Source organism: Natrix helvetica, assembly GCF_964273705.1.
Source record: "Natrix helvetica genome assembly, chromosome: 4".
NCBI classification, from domain to species: domain Eukaryota; kingdom Metazoa; phylum Chordata; class Lepidosauria; order Squamata; family Natricidae; genus Natrix; species Natrix helvetica.
The window spans coordinates 117,003,253-117,023,925 of NC_138550.1; the positions used below are offsets into that span (position 1 = coordinate 117,003,253).

General features: G+C 38.4%; 1 protein-coding gene across 4 annotated transcripts in view; it reads right to left on the reverse strand.

The window, feature by feature from the left end:
- MTCL1 (microtubule crosslinking factor 1) overlaps nucleotides 1-20,673 on the reverse strand; it is a 113,309-nt gene that overhangs the window by 60,162 nt on the left and 32,474 nt on the right. For all 4 annotated transcript variants that reach the window (XM_081952784.1, XM_081952782.1, XM_081952785.1 and 1 more), the window contains exon 4: nucleotides 2,317-2,376. In XM_081952784.1, the coding sequence (XP_081808910.1) occupies nucleotides 2,317-2,376 (60 nt within the window). The remainder of the gene's footprint in view (nucleotides 1-2,316; nucleotides 2,377-20,673) is intronic.

A 20,673-nucleotide genomic window follows, 5' to 3' on the forward strand; every position in this document is an offset into this window, starting at 1 on the left:
CAGTGCCAACATTCCTACCTTATGCTGAAGAAACAGTTTTCTTTGTGTTCTGACCGCTGCTTGGCATTTTCCAAGAAGTTCCATTCTGCAACTCTGCTGAACAGAAACTTTTTTTTCAATAAAACTAAATGCAGAAAGAGTGCCATTCTATTTCTGTTTCGGGTGGGTATCCTAGACTTAGAAGGAGAGAGCTGATATAACCCAGATGATATAAAGTCTTCTGATGGAGCGGTGTGTGTGTGTGTGTTGGATTAGATGACCTCTGAGGTCCCTTCCAGCCCTGGATTGCTGCTGTGCTATTTCCTCTGTCCTACATGTTCTTGTAGTAGATCCAGTACAATTCTGAATTGTACAGCAAACTTAACATAGTAGCAGTACATTCATGCGCAAAGAACAGCACTGATAAGGGTTGCAAACTCTTATTACTTTTCCATCATTATTGCATCAATGGATCATGTCCCAGTAGACCTATTTAGGATGACTCATTTTCATTTGAGGACCGAGACTCAGCAAGGTCTACACCAGGCTGAAGTGAGAGTTTCAGGGAACATTTGCCAATAAACTCACTCAAGTTTTAACTCCTTGTGGGCAGGAACAATAGAGTTGGAAGAGGGAGTCTTGTGATGTGATCTGGAACTCATTCTTTCCTGTAAGTAAATGTGGTACCAGGCCACATTTGGTACCAGGCAGAATGAACTCCTCCACGCATGAGCCACAACCCATGCTTCTTCAGAAGGGGGGGGGGCATGACTACCTGGATTAAAGGGATCAATTGGAGGGATCAAACTCTTTCTGACTTTGAAAGAGATGGTAGTATGCCTCTCCTCAGTGGTGGGATCCTACTAGTTTAACAACCAGTTCGGTGATCGCACACTTTTTTATTTTTCAGGAATTTTAACTTTTATTGTGTTAAATCAACATACACACATAGTTACAAATAATACATGGAGATTTTAAGTACTTAGTTTCAGACCAAAATTTTTGTCACATAACTATTATTCTGATATGATATGCAATGGTCCTTTATCTTAAACTCAATGTTGGGTGAAAAATTAAATATTTGTTTGTTTGTAATATTAGTATCCTAAAATTATATGGATGGATATTTATTATTTTTCCCTTATTTTCAGTACTTTAACTTTTCTAAAGAATAGAATGTTCATGGTTTAAAATGTATATACTATTGTTGCATTGAAAACACTATTAAAATTATACAATGTATCAAGATTTATAAAATTACAAAAGGGGGAAAAAAAACAATTGCTACGAAGTAAGAATTTATGCATCCTCTCCCTTATACGGAATACACTAGTTGATCAAATCTCATGAAGTCTCATGGTATGTGTATGTCATGGTATGGTAATCCATTTAAATACTACAGCACTGTATACTGGTTGTATATCTTGGCAATAAAGTTCAACAATGCTGTTCAATGGAATTTATGAGTAAGAATGTTTCCAGCTGGTAATGCAAGTCCACAGAAATTGTTTTACTGTTGAGGAATAAAAACTTTCCGGGAAGCTGCAATGATTTTTTCCTCAACAAGTAGAATCCCAGTCCTTAAGCTCCAGCTATTTAACAGTATTACTATGAAAACTGAGTGAGGAGGAAAAAATTACAATTGCTCTATATTTAGTTGAAGAAAGAAAGAAATCAGGCTTCAGAAATTTAAAACCTAATTCCAAGTAGGTCAACGTGGATGGCCTCAGTTTTCCACTTGAACAAGAGAAACTAATTTCTCTGATATCACAAGTATTTTCCCATGGGGAAAAATGCTATAGACTCTAAAAGAATGATACACTATGCGTGTTTTTTAATGTGTTAACTACATTTTGTGTTAAAATAATCAATAGCACATAACCCTGACACCAAGGACTAAGTTTTGCTCCAAATATTCTGACACAAGGTTGTTTTATTTTATTTTTTAAAAAAATGTCTTTTATCTACAAAAAGCGTTAGCAGATCAACAATGTAAAAGATTTTTTAAGATAAACATTTCACATAAAAATATTATTCTGAAAATGTATTTTAAAAAAAAATTGTCTTTATCTACAAAAAGCGTTAGCAGATCAAAAATGTAAAAGATTTTTTAAGATAAACATTTCACATAAAAATATTATTCTGAAAATGTATTTTTTAAAAAAATTGTCTTTATCTACAAAAAGCGTTAGCAGATCAAAAATGTAAAAGATTTTTTAACGTAAACATTTCACATAAAAATATTATTCTGAAAATGTATTATATGTCTCTGATTACTAAAGGTTACTTCAGATATCATTGTTTTACCATTGACATATATATTATTGGGAACAATACCTGAGCAAATGCCTTCTTTTCTTTATGAATATCCCTGCTTCCTCTTCTCTTCAGTGAGTTCTGAAAGGACAGAGAATGTATAATAAACAAAATTTAAGAATGCACAGAACAGTCCAAAAATAATAATGTAATTTTTTTTGACACTGTCATATCAATAATTGACTTCATGGTAGCCATTAATAAGAAAACATATGCATTAGGTCAGGGCTGTCAAACTCCCAGTCCTCGGGCCGGATGCATCATGCGCTGGCTACGCCCACAACTGATTTAGCAAAGGGGGGAAAGTCCTGGTATGTCACGTGATGCCAATGACATGAGTTTGACACCCCTGCATTAGGTTATAGTAACAAAAACAGATATAATCTTTATCCCAGACAAAATGTAGCTGGAAAAACCATGTATTTCTAGGTATCTTACATGGAAAATGAAGCACATTTGAATGTACTAGTATCCAACTTTTATAATTCATATTTTATGAATTTATAAGTATTTTTGTTTTTAAAGAAAAATGAAGGAAAGAAGCTTATGATATAAGTCTTCTGAAGGATTCAGGAGTGTTGATGAAACTAAATTCTACAAAATCCTACATGCTTGGGAATCAACAGCATTTTCTTTAAAACTATGAAGGAGTAAACTTCAATTTTAAAAAAATGTTAAGTTTTCTGCCACTGAAGAGAAGGCTGCACCCACTAGGAACAGCAGATGAGCTGATCTTATTTGGCCGCCCCCTCTTCCTTCATTATTTTTACCTAATGCATTCAATCTAATTCCTTGAGTAGATGCAAGTTGCTTATTCGCCAGTCTGACAGGCTCCAGGGCTTCCTGGCTCCATTCTGTCTGATAAGGCCATGAAATACCTGATGCCTTTCCCCAGTATGTATGTATGCATGCATGCATGCATGCATGCATGCATGCATGTATGTATGTATTTATTTATTTATTTGTGATACAACCCGTGGTATGCCTAAATATGGGAGGAAGGTCACTACTCCCTCTTTCTGTCCTTCGGCTCATCACAGAAGACCATGCAGGCAGGAAACCATATTTTTATTTTTAATGTTGCCTTTTTATTTATCAGTACAAATACAACACACACACACACACACACACACACACACACACACACACACACACACACACACACACACACACACACACACATATATATATATATATATATATATATATATATATATATATATGCTGGTTTTGTTGTATTCGGGTCTTTTCCCGTGTAAGGTTGAGATTGTCTTTGCAACGTTTCGGCAGGATCCCACCTGCCATCTTCAAGCTGTGGGCTTAAAATGTGATCACATTTTAAGCCCACAGCTTGAAGATGGCAGGTGGGATCCTGCCGAAACGTTGCAAAGACAATCTCAACCTTACACGGGAAAAGACCCGAATACAACAAAACCAGCATACCTACACCCGTGAAAATCTATTTATATATATAAAAAACATGGATAGTCTGCATTTTTTTGCATTGAAACGAAAATATCAAAACAAAGCTGACTGGGAACTAGATTTCATTGTATTTAAGTACAATGACAATAAAGATTATACTTATCGAAACTTTCATTGCTTCAACCATTCTTCCAATATCATAGCAATAAAATTTACATCATGTGCAAAACAAAAGATATTAAAAGGAGTCTTAGTTTTAGAATAACTGGATTAGAGGAAATATTATGCTCACTAATATATGTCGTATGTTTGAAAAGTCAACACCATCAACTAAAAGTTGGTTACTTCTTATTTAATTAAATTATCATTTCAATTACTCAGAATGCTGAAGATTATAATTTATCTGCTTTTAACAGTTCTAATCAGCTTTTTAGAGGCGACAGTGTTGTGTAACATAAGCTTGAATTATTATATGATTTGCTTCTTCATATTCCAAATGAAATCTGCTTTAAAGCTCATTGTGATTTGTAACTGCTTATACAGTTACTCCTTGGTTAACGGCCATTCATTCCGTTAATGTTTGAAGTTAGGGTTGCTAAGTGTTCTCGAAGTTCCAACTGTTCAAAAATGTATCATCACGTACTTGTGATGCTCAGCAATCAGCTCTTACTTAACAATGATTGTAGCATTCTGTGGTCATGTGATCACAATTCCAACCTTCCCACAAGCAAAGTCAATGGGGAAGCCAGCAGGTAATCAGCAAATTCAATGAGGAAACCAGTCTCTCTCCCCCTCCCCATACACCCTCCCTGAGCACCACTGTGCTTCACTTACCTGCCTGCTTATGATCCACCTAGAACTTTCATCTTCCTGCTGGCTTCCTTATTGAGTTTGACTGTCAGAAACCAGCAGAAAGTTGTGAGAAGATGTGTTTGCTTAATGACCCACAATCCTCATGTAATAATGCAAAGGGGCCTGCAGGGATTGCCATTGCTAAGCAGTGCAGTCATGGGATTGGATGAGATCAAAGACCTAATATCTAATAATCAAGAGTTAACAAAGCTTTTATTTTATTCTCACAATCAACTAGGGTGGAAAAATAATTGTGGTCAAGGGGACACACCTCCTTTGTTTCCCTCCTGGGAAAACAGTTTGTTTTGGGTGGGGCCTTTATATTTATTAGCAAGATTTCTTTTGAGAGCTTGGAGATTGTTTTCTAAAATTGTATTATGCTTGCTTCAGAGTTTCCACTGCAATTTTAACAGTTTTAAATTGTTTCCCATCTGAAAGCACTTATGCTAGCAGTTCTTAGCAGCTGTACCCAGAGGTAAATATGTGGGCTTACATACATAAGATTCAACTTTTTCATTTTTATAAATAATGAAATATTTATGGAAGTCGACATAGCTATACAGATTTTCAACAAACTTTCATTTTCCCCAGTAAGTAGAATTCAATGGATTCTACCTTGAACTGTTTATTTCCAACTCTCAAAGGAATAAAATGGAATTAGGTGTTCAGTGTCCTCAAATTTGTGATCAGTATAACAGATTAGATTTTTGTGCAAATTTTAATAGCAAAATCAGGAATAATATACTCATCCATTTTCTTTTGGCCTAAAAGATGGAAAATGCATTAGTATAATAATTGAATTCTGATAAAGTCCAGAATCACATAGCACATATCTCTACTTATTCTTGCCCAACATCTGCATTGGTATAATTAAGCCCACATTAATTCATTGTAGTTGGAGCACTCTTCACTGAAGGTTATGTGCCTTAATCTACCATGGTGATATAATGCAGTTTAGTAGACGGATTTTTTTTTATTTCCCTGTAAAGGGCTGAAAAAAGCACACTCAAATTTGTCTAAGAGAGAACTAGCTCTTAGGTATCCCTGTTTGTCATCCTTAATCACCTTAATCACCATGCCATGTTGGCTCAGTGTCTGCATTAGTGTCTGATTATTATTCTTTTAATAATCTATATAAGCAACTGTTGAAACATTGAAATGAGCACAAGAAAAAGTGCTACAGCCATAGGACAAAACTATGTCTCAAAATTGATATAGATAGGAAATGTGTCATACTGAGTAAGGCTCCCTTGTCAGATGAAGCACTTGTGAACAAATGAATTTTTTAGGTATTCTTGCTGATGGCTTCCTATTTTACGCCTTTGCTTTAACTTCATATACCAAAGGAAAATAACAAAATCCACAGAACTATTGTGCATCATTAATTAGCTTTCAAAGAATTGTTTGGTTTCAAAATTTGGCGCAGCTACACTATCAAGTTAACCTCCTTGATGCTTCCACCCCTTGGATATTTCCCAAAGCAGAGCTACAATTTCATTAAAGACAATCATATGAGCCCATGACCTTCAATTGACCCATTAAAATACCCATTAAAAAGACACAACTGCCTACTCATTCATTGCAGTGGAATAACAAAAGCAGGCTGAAATCCAGATTCACCATGCTTACATATAAAACAGATTGTAGCAAATACAAAACTGGAAACAGTTACAACATTTAATAAGATCTTTGTCTAAGAATAAATTGGCTTGTATCAAGGAAGTCAGCACTAGGATATTACAAATATTATTAACAGAAGCATCTTACACAATTTGGGAGGGGGGATCCGAAATCCCTCTAACATCAATGAGAGTTGGGAGTAAGAAAGAGTATAAGAGTTCACTTTTAAAGAAAATATTTCAACATATACTGTAGAATAATGACCTAGCTTGTTAATTTGTGTAGCCCTTAATACATATTCAGTATTTTATAATTTATTCTTGATTAACAATTTTATAAATTTTATAATATTTACTAGCATGGTTAACTGTTCTGGTCAACTGATTTATACATATTTAATATTGATTTTCTCAGTCAAAGAGATCAGTTATGAAATTCAGAAAAATGTAGGCACAATTGTTTAAAATTGTTAAAATTCTTTCATTAAAATAACCTTTTCTGCCCTCACAATTCTGTACAAAGTCAACCAATGAGTTTCACAGCTGAACAGAAATTTTAGCATGGTATATATACTCTTTATCTTCAAAAGCATTATTTGGACACCAATTTGCCATTCTTCTCTAATAACACTTTAAGAAGCAAATTGCAGACTGAATGCACATGTCTTTATTCAGAAAGTTTATTTTAATGTTATAGACTGTAACTTTGATTACATTTAGTCATAAAATATTTGCAGTTCAAATATTAATGTTCCAGTAATGCAAATATATATACACTTGGTTTCTTTTATTCAAAGAAACCAAACACTTCTAGTTGTGCGGCCACATTAAGACAAAACAATATATTGTTAATGCAAAAAATGAATAATAAAAACAGAAAAAACAGAGTTCTAAAATAAAAAAATGAAAACATAAAAAACAGTCTAATTCATTTTCAAAGTATCTATATTCAGTGTAAACCTATGAGTTAAAGTTTTAGATCAAAGTGCTATTGCTATCTATAGACAATAGTTCAGCTTTTCCAGACTGACATAACTGCTTCTGGCTATGTAATATTAGAAATTTTGAGAGGTGGAATAAATCATTATAATCCTCTTTGCAGAGGACATGTCTCAGATAATCTTTATAATCTACTTTTATTTATCTATCCATGTACTGCCTACAACAAGAAGAATATTATTTATTGCAATTATTCTTGCACTACCTTGTTTGGCTATATTAATATTTGTCCAAATCTCATAGCACAAATGAGCCAGAAATAGTTTCAACCTTCTACCAATGAAACTTAAAAGAGGTTTCTGTATAAAAAATATGAATTTAAATAAAAGTGCAGAGTTCCATCTCTTCTAGAGATGTAAAACATGTTTTTCCTGTAGTCCCTAATGAGACATTCCTGGAAATGGAATAGGTGCAATAATAGTGGGGAAGAGGAGAAGGAGTCACATCTCAGGAGAACTAACTGAAAACACAAAAGAACACAAAATCTTGGATTCTTGTAGTTTTAATGTATAACAAAATTGACTTGTAGTCTTAATGTGTAACAAAATGCTACAATTTCGCAATATTTTTCTCTCTCAGATGCATGTACTAGTTTAAAGTGAGCTAAAACGTTCAATAGCTGTCATTTTTTTTAAAAGGAAAGGAGTAGTTAACTTTAATATTTTTAATAGTACAAAATTCTACATTAATCTGACAATATAAGCTAAAATAAATAGATCTTTAATTTTATCAAAGAAAAACAAATAATGGTGCTAAGATGGGTAGCCAATAAAACAAACAAACACACACACAGACACACATACAGACAGTACGTAAATATTTTATTTAATCACTAAAACTGTGAATTAGATTTGATGTAAATTATATGTCCTATTTTTTTTCCGGCACCATTCTGAGGTTTTTTAATGCTTCTCTTTATTCTGTCAATCAATGTAACTGTTTCAGAGCTTTTTATCAAGGGTCTAAAATAGATATCATACCCTGCATAATTCTGTGAGCTCTAATGACTCAATATTATTATTTCATTCTGATTTCTCTTTTCCAGCATACTGTAATTCAGTTCATGAAGCTACATAATTATTTTTGTTAAACCAAACATATAATGTGAACTTATAACTGCCACACATTTTGAAGAATATCAAAATTAATATCACAGGTAATCCTCGACTTATGACAGGTCACTTAACAACCATTTGAAGTTACAACAAGCACCTCAAGTTACTTAAGAGCTGGTCCTGAAGTTACATCCCTGCAGTTTGCCCTTATGATAGATGGGAGAGACACTACAGCACACACACAATCTACCTATCTCTCTTCCCCACCCTACCCCCCCACCCCGCATCCTGCCCTGCCAAGTTCCCACAGGCACTGGGCTTTTTTTTTACCATCCACTGGGTTCCACAAACTCCTCCCCACCCCCAGTCGCCATTTGCTCATTTATGTTTTGAAGATATCCAAAGCTCAGGAACCTATGGTAGGGAAGGGGGACAGGACAGTCTGATGCTGGATCACACGAGGAGAAGTCCTGCTGGTTTTCCTTTCATTGCTAGTTTCAGCTTCCCCAATCTTAGTTGCGAATGCTGGGGGACTAAGACTAGCATTGAAAGGAAAATCATTTCCCTCACTAGTGCTAGCCTTAGCTAGTACTAAGTAGGCATTAGTAGGACTATCATAGCTAACCCTGGGGGGAGCTAAGACTAGCATTGAAAGAAAAACTGACAGGTCCTCTCCTGCTGAGCACTAGCCTCACTTCCCTGAGCATTAGCAGCACTAGCATAGTGGAGTTAAGACTAGCAATGAAAGAAAACCAGCAGAAGTTCTACTCTTCAATGGTGCCACATGGCCCAGCAACAGAGCAACCTGTCCTCTTTCCCTATCCGGACCTCCTGAGCTCTGAGGATCTTTAAAAGGTAAGTGTGCAATTGTGACGGGGTGGGGTAGGGAGGAGGCCCATAAGTCTGTAAGGACCCCAAGCAGGGAGAAAAATATGGGGTATTTCAGAAGGTGGAGGCCTTGGGAGGCCCAATGTAGGTGGGCTTGTGCCTACACTAGGACTCTCGGGCTGTCCCCCACATCTGAGGCATCCCATGCTCCACTTAACATGTTTGTTTAACAAATGCATTGGGAAGAACAGTGATTGGGGGGGGGGGTGTTGTTACTTCAGGCAGTTCAGTTAACATTTTTCCCAATTTCCAACCCTAGTAGTTAGGCTTCATTATGATCATAACTCAATGATTACCTGTATATTATGGTTAAAACATATTTTTCTGACCTAACAAGAGTTTCATATGCCTTTAATTATGTAAGAGGGTATATTGATAACTAAATTGCTTCTGACCATGAATAAGTTTCTCTGCTCAACACATAGGGATTACTAGATCAGGGTGTGATTCATACTGGAGCACAGCATGGTTAAAGATTGTTTTAGCCTTTTCAATATAACTTGAATTTTAGTTTCATATTCTATTGATAGTACAGGATTTAATTATTTCAGTTGGCTCTTTTTTGCCATACAAATAGTCACACTATGATCAGTAGGTTAAAGATTAGAATAGGGGAAAGAAAGATTAAGCACTCTTATCCTGGAGGACTTATATATACTGGCAACCAGTGGAAAAACAACATGAATAAGAATGTGCTCAAGATAACACAAATCTAAGCTAATGCAATTTTGGCAACCAAAAACAGTTCAGGTACATTAAAGTAAAAGTCTTCTTTGAATCAAGATTGGTTCCTGTTATACAATAATACAATAGTAGAGTTGGAAGGGAGCTTGGAGGTCTTCTAGTCCAACCCCTTGCCTAGGCAGGAAACCCTATACCGTTTCAGACAAATGGCTATCCAACATCTTCTTAAAGACTTCCAGTGTTGGGGCATTCACAACTTCTGGAGGCAAGCTTTTCCACTGATTAATTGCTCTGTCAGGAAATTTCTCCTCAGTTCTAAGTTGCTTCTCTCCTTGATTAGTTTCCACCCATTGCTTCTTGTTCTACACTCAGGTGCCTTGGAGAATAGTTTGACTCCCTCTTCTTTGTGGCAACCCCTGAGATATTGGAACACTGCTATCATGTCTTCCAATATCTCATATCATCAATATCTGTTGATTGTATGAACAATATATATGGAATTTCGACAACAGCTGGACAGTAAATTCCCATTCCATTCTTCCAGGAACTTTATCCCCTATACCAGTGATGGTGAACCTATGGCACGCGTGCCACAAGTGGCACGCGGAGCCATTTGTCAGGGCATGCGAGGCACGCGCATGCGCGCTGGCCAGCTGAGTTCACCTTTTTAAAAGCTATTTTTTGCCTTCCCCAGGCTCCAGAGGCTTTATAGGAGCCTGGGGAGGGCGAAAAGAGCCTCCCCGCCCCCCCAGAGGCTTCAGGAACCGTCCCTGAAGCCTTCGGAATGCTTAAAACCACCCTCCGAGCAAACAGGAAGTGACTTCCGGTTTGCTCGGAGGGTTGTTTTAAGCGTCCGAAGGCTTCAGGGAAGCCTCGGACGGTCCCTGATGCCTTCGGAATGCTTAAAACGACCCTCCGAGCAACCCGGAAGTCACTTCTGGTTTGCTCGGAGGGTGGTTTTAAGCGCTCCGAAGGCTTCAGGGAAGCCTCCGGACGGTTCCTGAAGCCTCCGGAGGGCCTCCGGGGGGCGGGGGAGGCTCTTTTCGCCCTCCCCAGGCTCCTATAAATCCCCTGGAGCCTGGGGAGGGCGAAAAAACATGCAAAAATGGGGTGGGGTCGTGCGTTGTGCACGCATGCGCACTGGTGGAGTCGCACATTGCATTATGGGTGCAGCACGCCCGCACACGACCCCCCTGCGCTCCCCCCACTTCTGGCACGCGAGCCAAAAAAGGTTTGCCATCACTGCCCTATACCAATGAGGGCGAACCTTTTTCTTATGGTGTGTCAAAATTGTGTGTGCGCGCTATCGCGCACCCACACTATTACACCAATTCAATCCTCCTCACTCACCTGTGTGTGGGTGTGTGACTCCCCCCCCCAGGCTCCAGAGGCTCTCCCCCGGCCCTCCGGAAGACTGAAAATCAGCTGATTGGCATGCACATGTGTGCTGAACCTGACAACTGGCATGCCCGCAAATATGTCTCTATGTGCCACCTGTGGCATGCGTGCTATAGGTTCGCCATCATGGCCCTATACTAATATTTTCAGGTAATCTCCTATCTTTCCGATCGACACCTTTTCTAGGTCAGCCAAGGTTATCCAGATGCTGCCACTGAAATGGGCTAAAGTTCAGCCAACATGATTTCATGAGATTTGATCAAATAGTGCATTCCATAAAAGGGAGAGGATGCATACATTCTTACTTTGTAACAATTGTTTTTTTCCCTTTTGTAATTTTATAATTCTTGATATATTGTATAATTTCAATGCAGATTTCAATGCAACAATGAAGTGTAGTCATTGGAGAAGTAGAGTATATAGGATGAGAGAGGTTTAGGTGAAAAACAATCAGCTCAATAGGTATCTTAGATGTAAAAGTTGGTTACCACATTGATAAATTCAAGAGGTTATTGTGTAAATAGCTAGTTGCAAATTCTTTATTGTTTCATTTGAAGTCTCAACCTGTTATACATGGAACATTGCTTCTAAATCAAAAATACTTTGGTCCATGTCAATAAATCTCACAAAAAAGAAGTTTGTGAAAATTACGCTTGCAAAAAAAACCCCACCATTTTTAATGTAGCAGCTGCCCAAGAAACTGACATTAGGCAAACCACCATCATTTTTGTAAAACCTACCTCCCACATATCACTTGAAGAATAAACTAGCTGTAATCTCTCCCTGATTCCAATTATACTTTTAGCCAGAACCATCACCTTTCTTTTGGTTGAATGTAACACAGACTTGATTGCATGCCATGTGTAGTTTTATTAAGTGATCAGAGTCAAAGCCCCAGCTTCAGTTCTATCTGCTTTTTGTATTCTATCTAGATTAGAAGAAGCAATAGAAAAAGGAGGTGTTTTACTCGCTGCTTGAAGCAGTTCTTGCCGCAATTGCTTTGAAATGCAAATGGAAGAATGATCCTTTGCATCTTAAGTGCCACTCATGTATATTTATTTCTGCTTTAGCAGTCTATAAAAGATAAACAGCTGTAGAGACTCAAGCATGAAAACTTTTAAGAATAGTTCCTAATGCTAAAACTAGCACATTTCATTTTACAAAGAAACAGGGAAATAGAGGAATATTTTAAGACTAGAGAAATAGTGTCAGAAAGAACAGACTATCTTTCTTTCTCAACAGGCCAAAGGCCTCACAGACAACTCCTATGGTTAAATTTTAAAGGAATTACCAGGGATCTAATCACAGGTGCTTCATTTGTCATCTTGTTTGACTGCCTCCTCTAGCAACCAATAAGTGCTAGAAATACCTACCCTCATATGCACCTAAAATGCATAACCAAATATAGTCTTATATATGGGTTAAATTATCAATGGTAAAGGCTTTGCTATTTTGACTAACATTATATACTATCTCTTATGACTTCTGATTTAACCCAGAAGCTAGAGAAGGCCTCCAAATCTAATCCTTCCCTAACAACCACATGGAAGAAATGAGCAGGATTATATCTTGCCTACTTTCATGTCCTTCTGTGACACTCTGAAAAGAAGCCTATCCATAATCTCTGCAAGAGCAGAGGATTTTCTTTATTCAATTAGCAGCCCTACTGCAACATTTCTGAAAGACTGGAAAAAAGATTCCCATAGATATAGCTGAACAGGAAAAGGCACACATATATAACTCTGATTAACAAGACTGATCATAACATTAAGTAGATTGAAGCAAAAGCACAATTTGAGGAGAGAGGTATCATATTTGTTATTTTACTATTTTTCATCACTAACATTCATAACGTTCACTAATTTATTTCAATATATATTTAAAATCTTGCATCATTACAAGATTTGTCAATTTTCCAGAAGCCACATATTATATATTAACTTCATTAGAATGTGTGTGTGTGTGTGTGTGTGTGTGTGTATTTGTTTTAGTAGATTTTCAAGGGTGTAGGTATGCTGGTCTTGTCGTATTTGGGTCTTTTCATGTGTAAGATTGAGATTGTGTTGGCAACGTTTCGGCGAGGTCTCACTCGCCATTTCAGGCTGGTGTTTTCGGCTTAAAGCGTGGTCAGAGCTGCCGTCTTTCTATAAATATTCGTGGGTGTGTGCAGAGTGCTGGCTTTGTTTCAGTGAGTGGATTGATTGGCTGTGTGGTTGTATCATGATTGGTAGATTGGTGCTGGCTGTGTGTCCATTATTGTTTTGTGTTGTAACAGCCTGGGTGGTGGGTGGGGATTGTTTGTTGACTAGGGCTGGTTTCCAGATGTCTGGTAGGCGGGAGGTATCATCATGTTTATTCATGTTGTGGAGGTGTTTCTCTATTTCAAGAGAATAATTATGGAAGCCCCACAACATGAATAAATGTGATGAAACCTCCTGCAACCTGCAGAGCCTCCTAGGGCTAGATTGGTTCCAAGCCCTGGGCCTCAGGGGCCTTGAAAGACAACGGCGCTGAAGCCATCTTTAAGGAGTTTGAGGACATCTTTGGCACTGGTCTGGAAAGCCACCGTTGCTGAGCCCTTACACCGTCTCCTAGCTAAGAACGTGAAGTGGTCCTGGGGAAGAGCCAAGGCTGCCGCATTTGCCGCAGTAAAACGACTCCTTTCGGCGGATTCCTTCCTTGTTCAGTACAGCCAGACCCTGCTGTTGGTGCTGACCTGCGACACTTTACCGTTCGGCATCACGCCATCCTCAGCCACCACATGCCCAACGGAACCAAAGGCCCTATTGCATTTTACTCCAGGACCTTGTCCGCCACAGAGCAGAAATACAGCCAGCTGGACCGTGAGGCTTTGGCTGCAGTGGCCGGAGTAAAAAGATTCCACGAATACATTTATGGATGGGACTTCAAACTGATTACGGATCACAAGCCATTGTTGGGCTTACTGGTTGGGGACCAACCTACCCCATTGTCTTTATCACCCCGCAAGACCAGATGGACCATTTTCCTAGCTGCCTACTCCTACCGCCTCATCCACCGACCAGGGTCCACTTTGGGGCACGCTAACGCTCTCAGCCGCTGCCCGGTGCCTGAACTTCTTGCTGACCCTACCCCCGAGATGCCAGTCCTCCTCATTGACTGCCTAGAGACTGGGCCTGTCTCGTCCACTGACGTTGCCCATCACTCTGCAAAGGACTCCACCATCAAGCAAATTTTGAACTGGGTGTGGAGGGGGTGGCCCAAGGGGCCTGTTGGGGCTGATTTTAAAATGTATTTTACTAAACGCAATGAATTATCAGTTGTAAATGGCTGTTTACTGTAGGGGGACTGGGTTGTTGTTCCACCCAAACTGCGCATTGCAGTATTAGAGGCTTTACACGTAGGGCATCCTGGAATTGTCAGGATGAAGTCTTTGGCTAGGAATTACGTATGGTGGCCTAACATGGACATGGATATCGAAGAATGGGTGGCTACCTGCACACCATTCCAGGAGTCCAGACTAGCTCCCCCAGAGGCACCCGCTAAAGAGTGGGAGTGACCTCAAACACCATGGTCTAGGGTGCACATTGACTTTGCTGGCCCAGTTCATGGCCAGACATTCTTAGTAGTTGTGGACGCCTACTTGAAATGGTTAGAGGTAGTCCTGATGACTTCCACTATGGTAGAAGCAGTCATCAAGGTGCTATGGAGACTTTTGCCATGCAATTTGAGACCTTCCTAGCAGCTCAGGGAAACAGGCATGCCCTGGTTGCGCAAAAGAGGCCCTCTCTAGGATGGGGTCAGGAGATTGGCAAACATGGGTTGACCACTATTTGCTAATTCAGCACATCACACCCAATGCCACTACAGGGAGAAGCCCCTTCAAGCTTCTCATGGGTTGCCGGCTAAGGTCCCACTTAGACTGGCTACACCCCAATTATTCTGCCTCATTGCCCCCAGACTCCACAAGCAAGATTTGGACTTTTAGCATAGGGAATTCGGTATACACCCACAACTATGCCGGGGGAACTCTGTGGATTCCTGCCACAGTGATAGGCATCACCGGCCCTCGCTTTTACCTCCTAGAGCTCGAGGATGGTAGGAATTAGAAAAGGCATATTGACCAATTCTCTCCAACTCCACTCTTAGACAACCAGAAATAACTCCTGCATGAGTTCGCCAAAGCCTTACCCAAACGGAGCAAATGCTCACTCTTCCACAGCCAGCTCAAGCCCGAGGGTACTGGGAAACTTATCTGGTTTTGTTGCAGGCCCACAGCGAGCTCCGAGCGAACTGACTCCAGAAGCTCCAGCAGCAGCCTGTGAAAGGTTCCAGGAGCTTCCACCAAGTGGAGCTGCGGAGCAAATAGGTCTGTCCGACCTGTCCAAGGAAACCCCTCCTACTGAACTGCACAGGTCAGGCAGAGCTACCCAAAAGCCCGCCTACCTGCATGACTATATTACCAGTAGGATTGTTCCATCTAAGAAGGGAGGGGTGTTAGATACTTGTACTAACTGCAGTAGTTTCCACCAAGGTCCTCTGTTCTGGAGGGAACAGAGGTTTAATCCTATTGGTCGAAGGGTCTGACAGCTCCCTATAAAAGGCTGCTGTCAGACTCAACCTTCGCTGGATTATTCTCACTTGTTGCATTTAATATATAGCTGTTGTTACCGTAACCTGTGTGTACCTATCCATTACCCAATCTAACAATTTGGAACAGCCTTCTACAGTTAATCTAGATCAGCAGCCCCCAACTTTTTGGCACCAGGGACCAGTTTTGTGGAAGACAATTTTTCCATGGACTGGGAGGAGGGAGATTTTGGTTTCATTCACTCTCCTGCGGCTCACCTCCAGCTGTGCTGCCTAGTTCCCAACAGGCCATGGACCAGTAGCGATCTGTGGGCTAGGAGTTGGGAACCCCTGAACTAGATGACATCTTTTCTCTTGAAGTCAAGTGATTTCTGAAAGTCTTTTTTAGCCAAGTAAAAAATTGGATAAAACTTTCGGTTACTTTTTTCTGCAAGTTCTTCTTTAGCTGTATAAATTTATTTCATCTTTGTTCTGCATGTCTTCCAGTTCAAATAATTATGGATTTCACTTTTCTCTGGGATGTGTACAACTTCTAACACTAAATACTTTTGAGTAGGTCTATGTAACTATTATGATCTAATGGTATTTTATGAATAATCAAGACACACCTCATATTTTTCAGATGAGGAAGTTATTACAGCACAGTGAAGTTATTATAGGCAAACTCCCTTCAATCTTGGATACTTGGATGCTGTCTTAATGGCATGAGCCATGGGGATTTCAGTTTTTTTTTCTAAAAAAATTGCAGTGTAAAAATTAAAACACAATACAAGCTGCTAAGAGAATGCATGACATTTATTTGCTGCAGTGGTGTGTGTGTGTGTGTGTGTGTCTTTGTCTGTTTTATCTACAAGGAATATATTAAGCTTCAGCCAGTAAGGCTTGCTGGAATTTCCAATAGATCTACATTTTCAACATTCTTATTTACTTCCAAGATTAATTTAAAATTATTATTATTATTATTTCTTTATCAATTAGAAGACACAATTTTGTGACCTAACATATAGGAATTCTTACGTGGTAATTACAGATAATTATACAAAAGAATATTCTCTCAGAATATTCTTAACAGAAAAAACATCCTTTCAAATGTTCTGCATAATAAACATGTTATAATGTCTTTCGTGAAGATGAAATATGAAAAATAAAATGAAAATGAATAGAGACTACAAATAACAATCGGTCGTTTATTTATTTGTATTACACCTTTATTATTTTTACAAATAACTCAAGGTGGCAAACTCATCCAACAGACCTTCATCCTCCTATTTTTCCCACAACAGCAGCCCTATGAGGTGCATTGGCCTGAGAGAGAGTGACTGGCTCAAAGACACCTAAATGGCTTTCATGGCTAAGATCAATACCGTGTTTCCCCGAAAATAAGAACAGGGTCTTATTTTCTTTTGATCCCCGAAATAAGCGCTTGGCCTTATTTTCGGGAGGTCTTATTATTTTTGAGGTACAAAAGCCGGTGAACCTGGTTCCTTCATAGCTGTTGCTTTGTTGCAGTATTTTGGGGGGAAGGCTTATTTGAGCACATGTGCTCAAAAGCCCAATTGGGCTTATTATCCAGGGAGGTCTTATTTTCAGGGAAATAGGGTATCCGAGCTCTCCATCAAATGAAGAAAACTACTTCCAGATTATTGGGGGGGGGGGAGGAAGAACCTGGCTAATATGTAGGCATTTATGTACATGTGCATATACTGTATGTCTTCAGGTTGCTTGATTTTTACCCATTTTTCCCCCTACTGTTCCCCCCCCCCATTTTTAAAAAAATCACATAGACTGTTTTCAGACTCTTCTAAGTTTGGCTTTATGTTATTAGGCACACCACAAGTAATTAATCCAAATCACATGTTTCATTAATCAAAATGAAACCTTATTTTTTCACTTGCTTCTTTGCTATCCAAAGAGGTGGCAGCACCTATCTGACATCTACATAATCTTGAAAAGCAGAACAGATCTATTTAATATGGGACTTCACCAGCTAATCTCAGTTTTGCAAGCTAAGCTGCAAAAATGAATATCTATCTATCTATCTATCTATCTATCTATCTATCTATCTATCTATCTATCCATCCATCCATCCATTCATCCATCCTTCTATCCATCCACCCACCCACTCATTCATTCATTCCTGGATGGAAGCACTAGCAATTTTTGTTGTTGTTAAGAAAACTATCAATTTGTAGTCATGCTCAACACAAAGGAAATTTCACTTTGCTTTTCCCCCCCCTGCCATGCCAAATCTTGTCGCTAAACCCTGCTTCTCTTGTTTAATTTCTATCCTTCTCATTTCATTCTGCTAACTTTGTCAAACCCTGTTTCTAAAGCCAGATATTTCTGTCTACCTCCATCTTCTTTCCTCTACCCTGCAAAGATTTCCTTCCAGGAACTCTGCTGAATTGTAACTCCCCCATTATGCTACCCTGCTGCTGAAGCTGTTACATAGATGTGCTGCTTAATGCCCTTGGGGCTGCTGACCACTCATTAGTTTAGATTAAGGAACATAAAATCTCAGGCAGCAGAACAATAGTCATCTCTCTAATTAAGGAAGGAAAGTATGAACAGGTATCAATAAACTGATCAAATATTTTATGAAAGTAATACATTTATAACAAATGAACAACGAAGTAATATATTTTAGTTAAAAATAGTGTAGATTTATTTCTATTTGTTTTCATATTTTAATATGAAATTAAATAGGAGTCCATTAGTCAACACCACCAATTTTGTATCCTGGGTTTTAAAAATGTTCAGAAACTAAAATGTAACATGATTGTTAAGTTCTTTGTCTCAGTTCTAATTCAAAGTTATTGGCATTTATAATAACAAAGATGCTAGCTTTTACATGAGAAATTGTTATGAAGTATGCAATATTATAATTTTAACAATCTGGGGAACCTTCCAAATTTATTTATTCCTCAACCTCTATCAGACTAGAGGAAGAACCTAAAGCAAGTGTGTGTTTTGTGTGCGTGTGTTTTGCACAGCTTTTCCCAATTCAGTGTTTTTTATAAATATTAAATATCAAATCTCATAATTTCCAGCCAATTTTGCCAAAGGCAAAAGAAAAATTAAAGCACAATGGAACTAGAAAAGAAAGAATCTGTACTTACGCTGAGATTACTACTCTGATTTGGTACTTGGTACATAGGGATACAGATAGACTGGCTGATTTATTGACTTCTTATTGAAATTATGATGATGCTGAACAAATAATTTTATCACTAATGCTCACATTTACCAGTTTTGCAGCATAACATAGCCCTGTAATCACCATTATAGTCAGTATACATCCTCTGTTTGACCTGTTTTCTTTTTCTTTTAAGAATGTACAAGATTGGAGAGGAAGGGATTACAAGAAACTAAGAATGTACACAATGGTGAATCCACATTGAAAGGAATGCAGTTCAGTAATGCCAGCAGCCCTGAACATTCTCAGAGCTAGGAGTCATGAGCATGTGACACAATAGACCAATTTATTCTTCATTGTATGCCTGCTCACTCTCTTGTAATCCCTTCCTCTCCAATTTCTCCACTGTCCTAGTAGGGGTTGAGAAAGAAAAAAAATAGATCATGAGATTGCGTACAGAAGTCACTTGTTCTTCCTTTCCCCCTTCCTCACAGAGCCAAGAGATTGCTTAAATAAACAAACATGGAAGGAAAGGGAAAAAAGCAAACCATCTCTATCGACAATTTCTCCTGTGCCTGGTTTGTTTCCACCCCCTCTACCCTCTCATCACAGAGCAGAGAGATTGGAGAGGGAGGGATTACAAGAAATTAAGCAGGTACACAATGGGGAATTCAGTGTCTGTATGCATAATGGACTTTAGGTTGCTAGTGCCATTGTATTCATTTTAATATATATTTGCATTTATGTGCCTCCTTACTGTCTTGTAATCCTTTCCCCTCCAATGAATGTAAATATAAACATAGATTCCCTTCTGGCAAATTATTCCAATGCTAGGGTGAATATTCCAAAAGGTGGGGAAATGATCAGGAAGCAAATAAAAGCCAAAGATGCAAAAACAGACAGGCGTTGTAATTTGGCTATCCCAGCACCTGGTGACCATTCCAAAGGACAGGGAAATGATGAAAAGGAAAACACAGTTGCGTTCGTGTTCTGGATTTTCTACTTAGCGACTGTATCACTTAACAAGAGAACTGCTGGTCTCAATTGTGGTCACTAAAGAAGGACTACTTGAACGTAGGTTGCATATCTTATGATCATAGAGCCTATCAGATCATACAGCTCAATCTGTAATATTTTGAATTATTTCTCCCAAAAAGCAACACACTGTCATTGTTCTGACTTCTAGCACATTGCTAGCTGTTGTAGTGCTGGCAATTTTTATGCACTCAGTTGCTTGCCTGCCAGTTTGGTGTTGTTGTAAACATTGTTAAATGTGGATTGTACAGTATATAAAGAGTTTTTGAATGTTTTCTATTTTTATCTAGGGGCTCCCTGAGACTTCAAAATTATTTCAAGTGTTCTTCTAGGGTGAAAAGGTTGAGAAAGGCTGATTTAGAGGATTAAATTTGGAGGATTATATTAATGTGTGATGGATAAATCCCTATCAGTTCTGAAAAGCAGTATGTTTATAAAATGATTCCCACTCTGAGATTATGTATTTGAAACCTGTTGCATAAATTTTAAGTTCTTTTTTTGTCTAAGACATCAGGGCAAAGAAACACATACATATGTATATAAAAACAATAAAACTTTAACATAAACTTAACATATACTATACTTCTAGTTATATTTTAGACACTAAAACTTAGATATTTATTATTTAAATAATCCCATAGTTTTTCCAAGATTTTATGAATGTTGTACATGCAGGGTAACATTTTTAAAATGATAATCCAAAAATATTTTCTTAAAC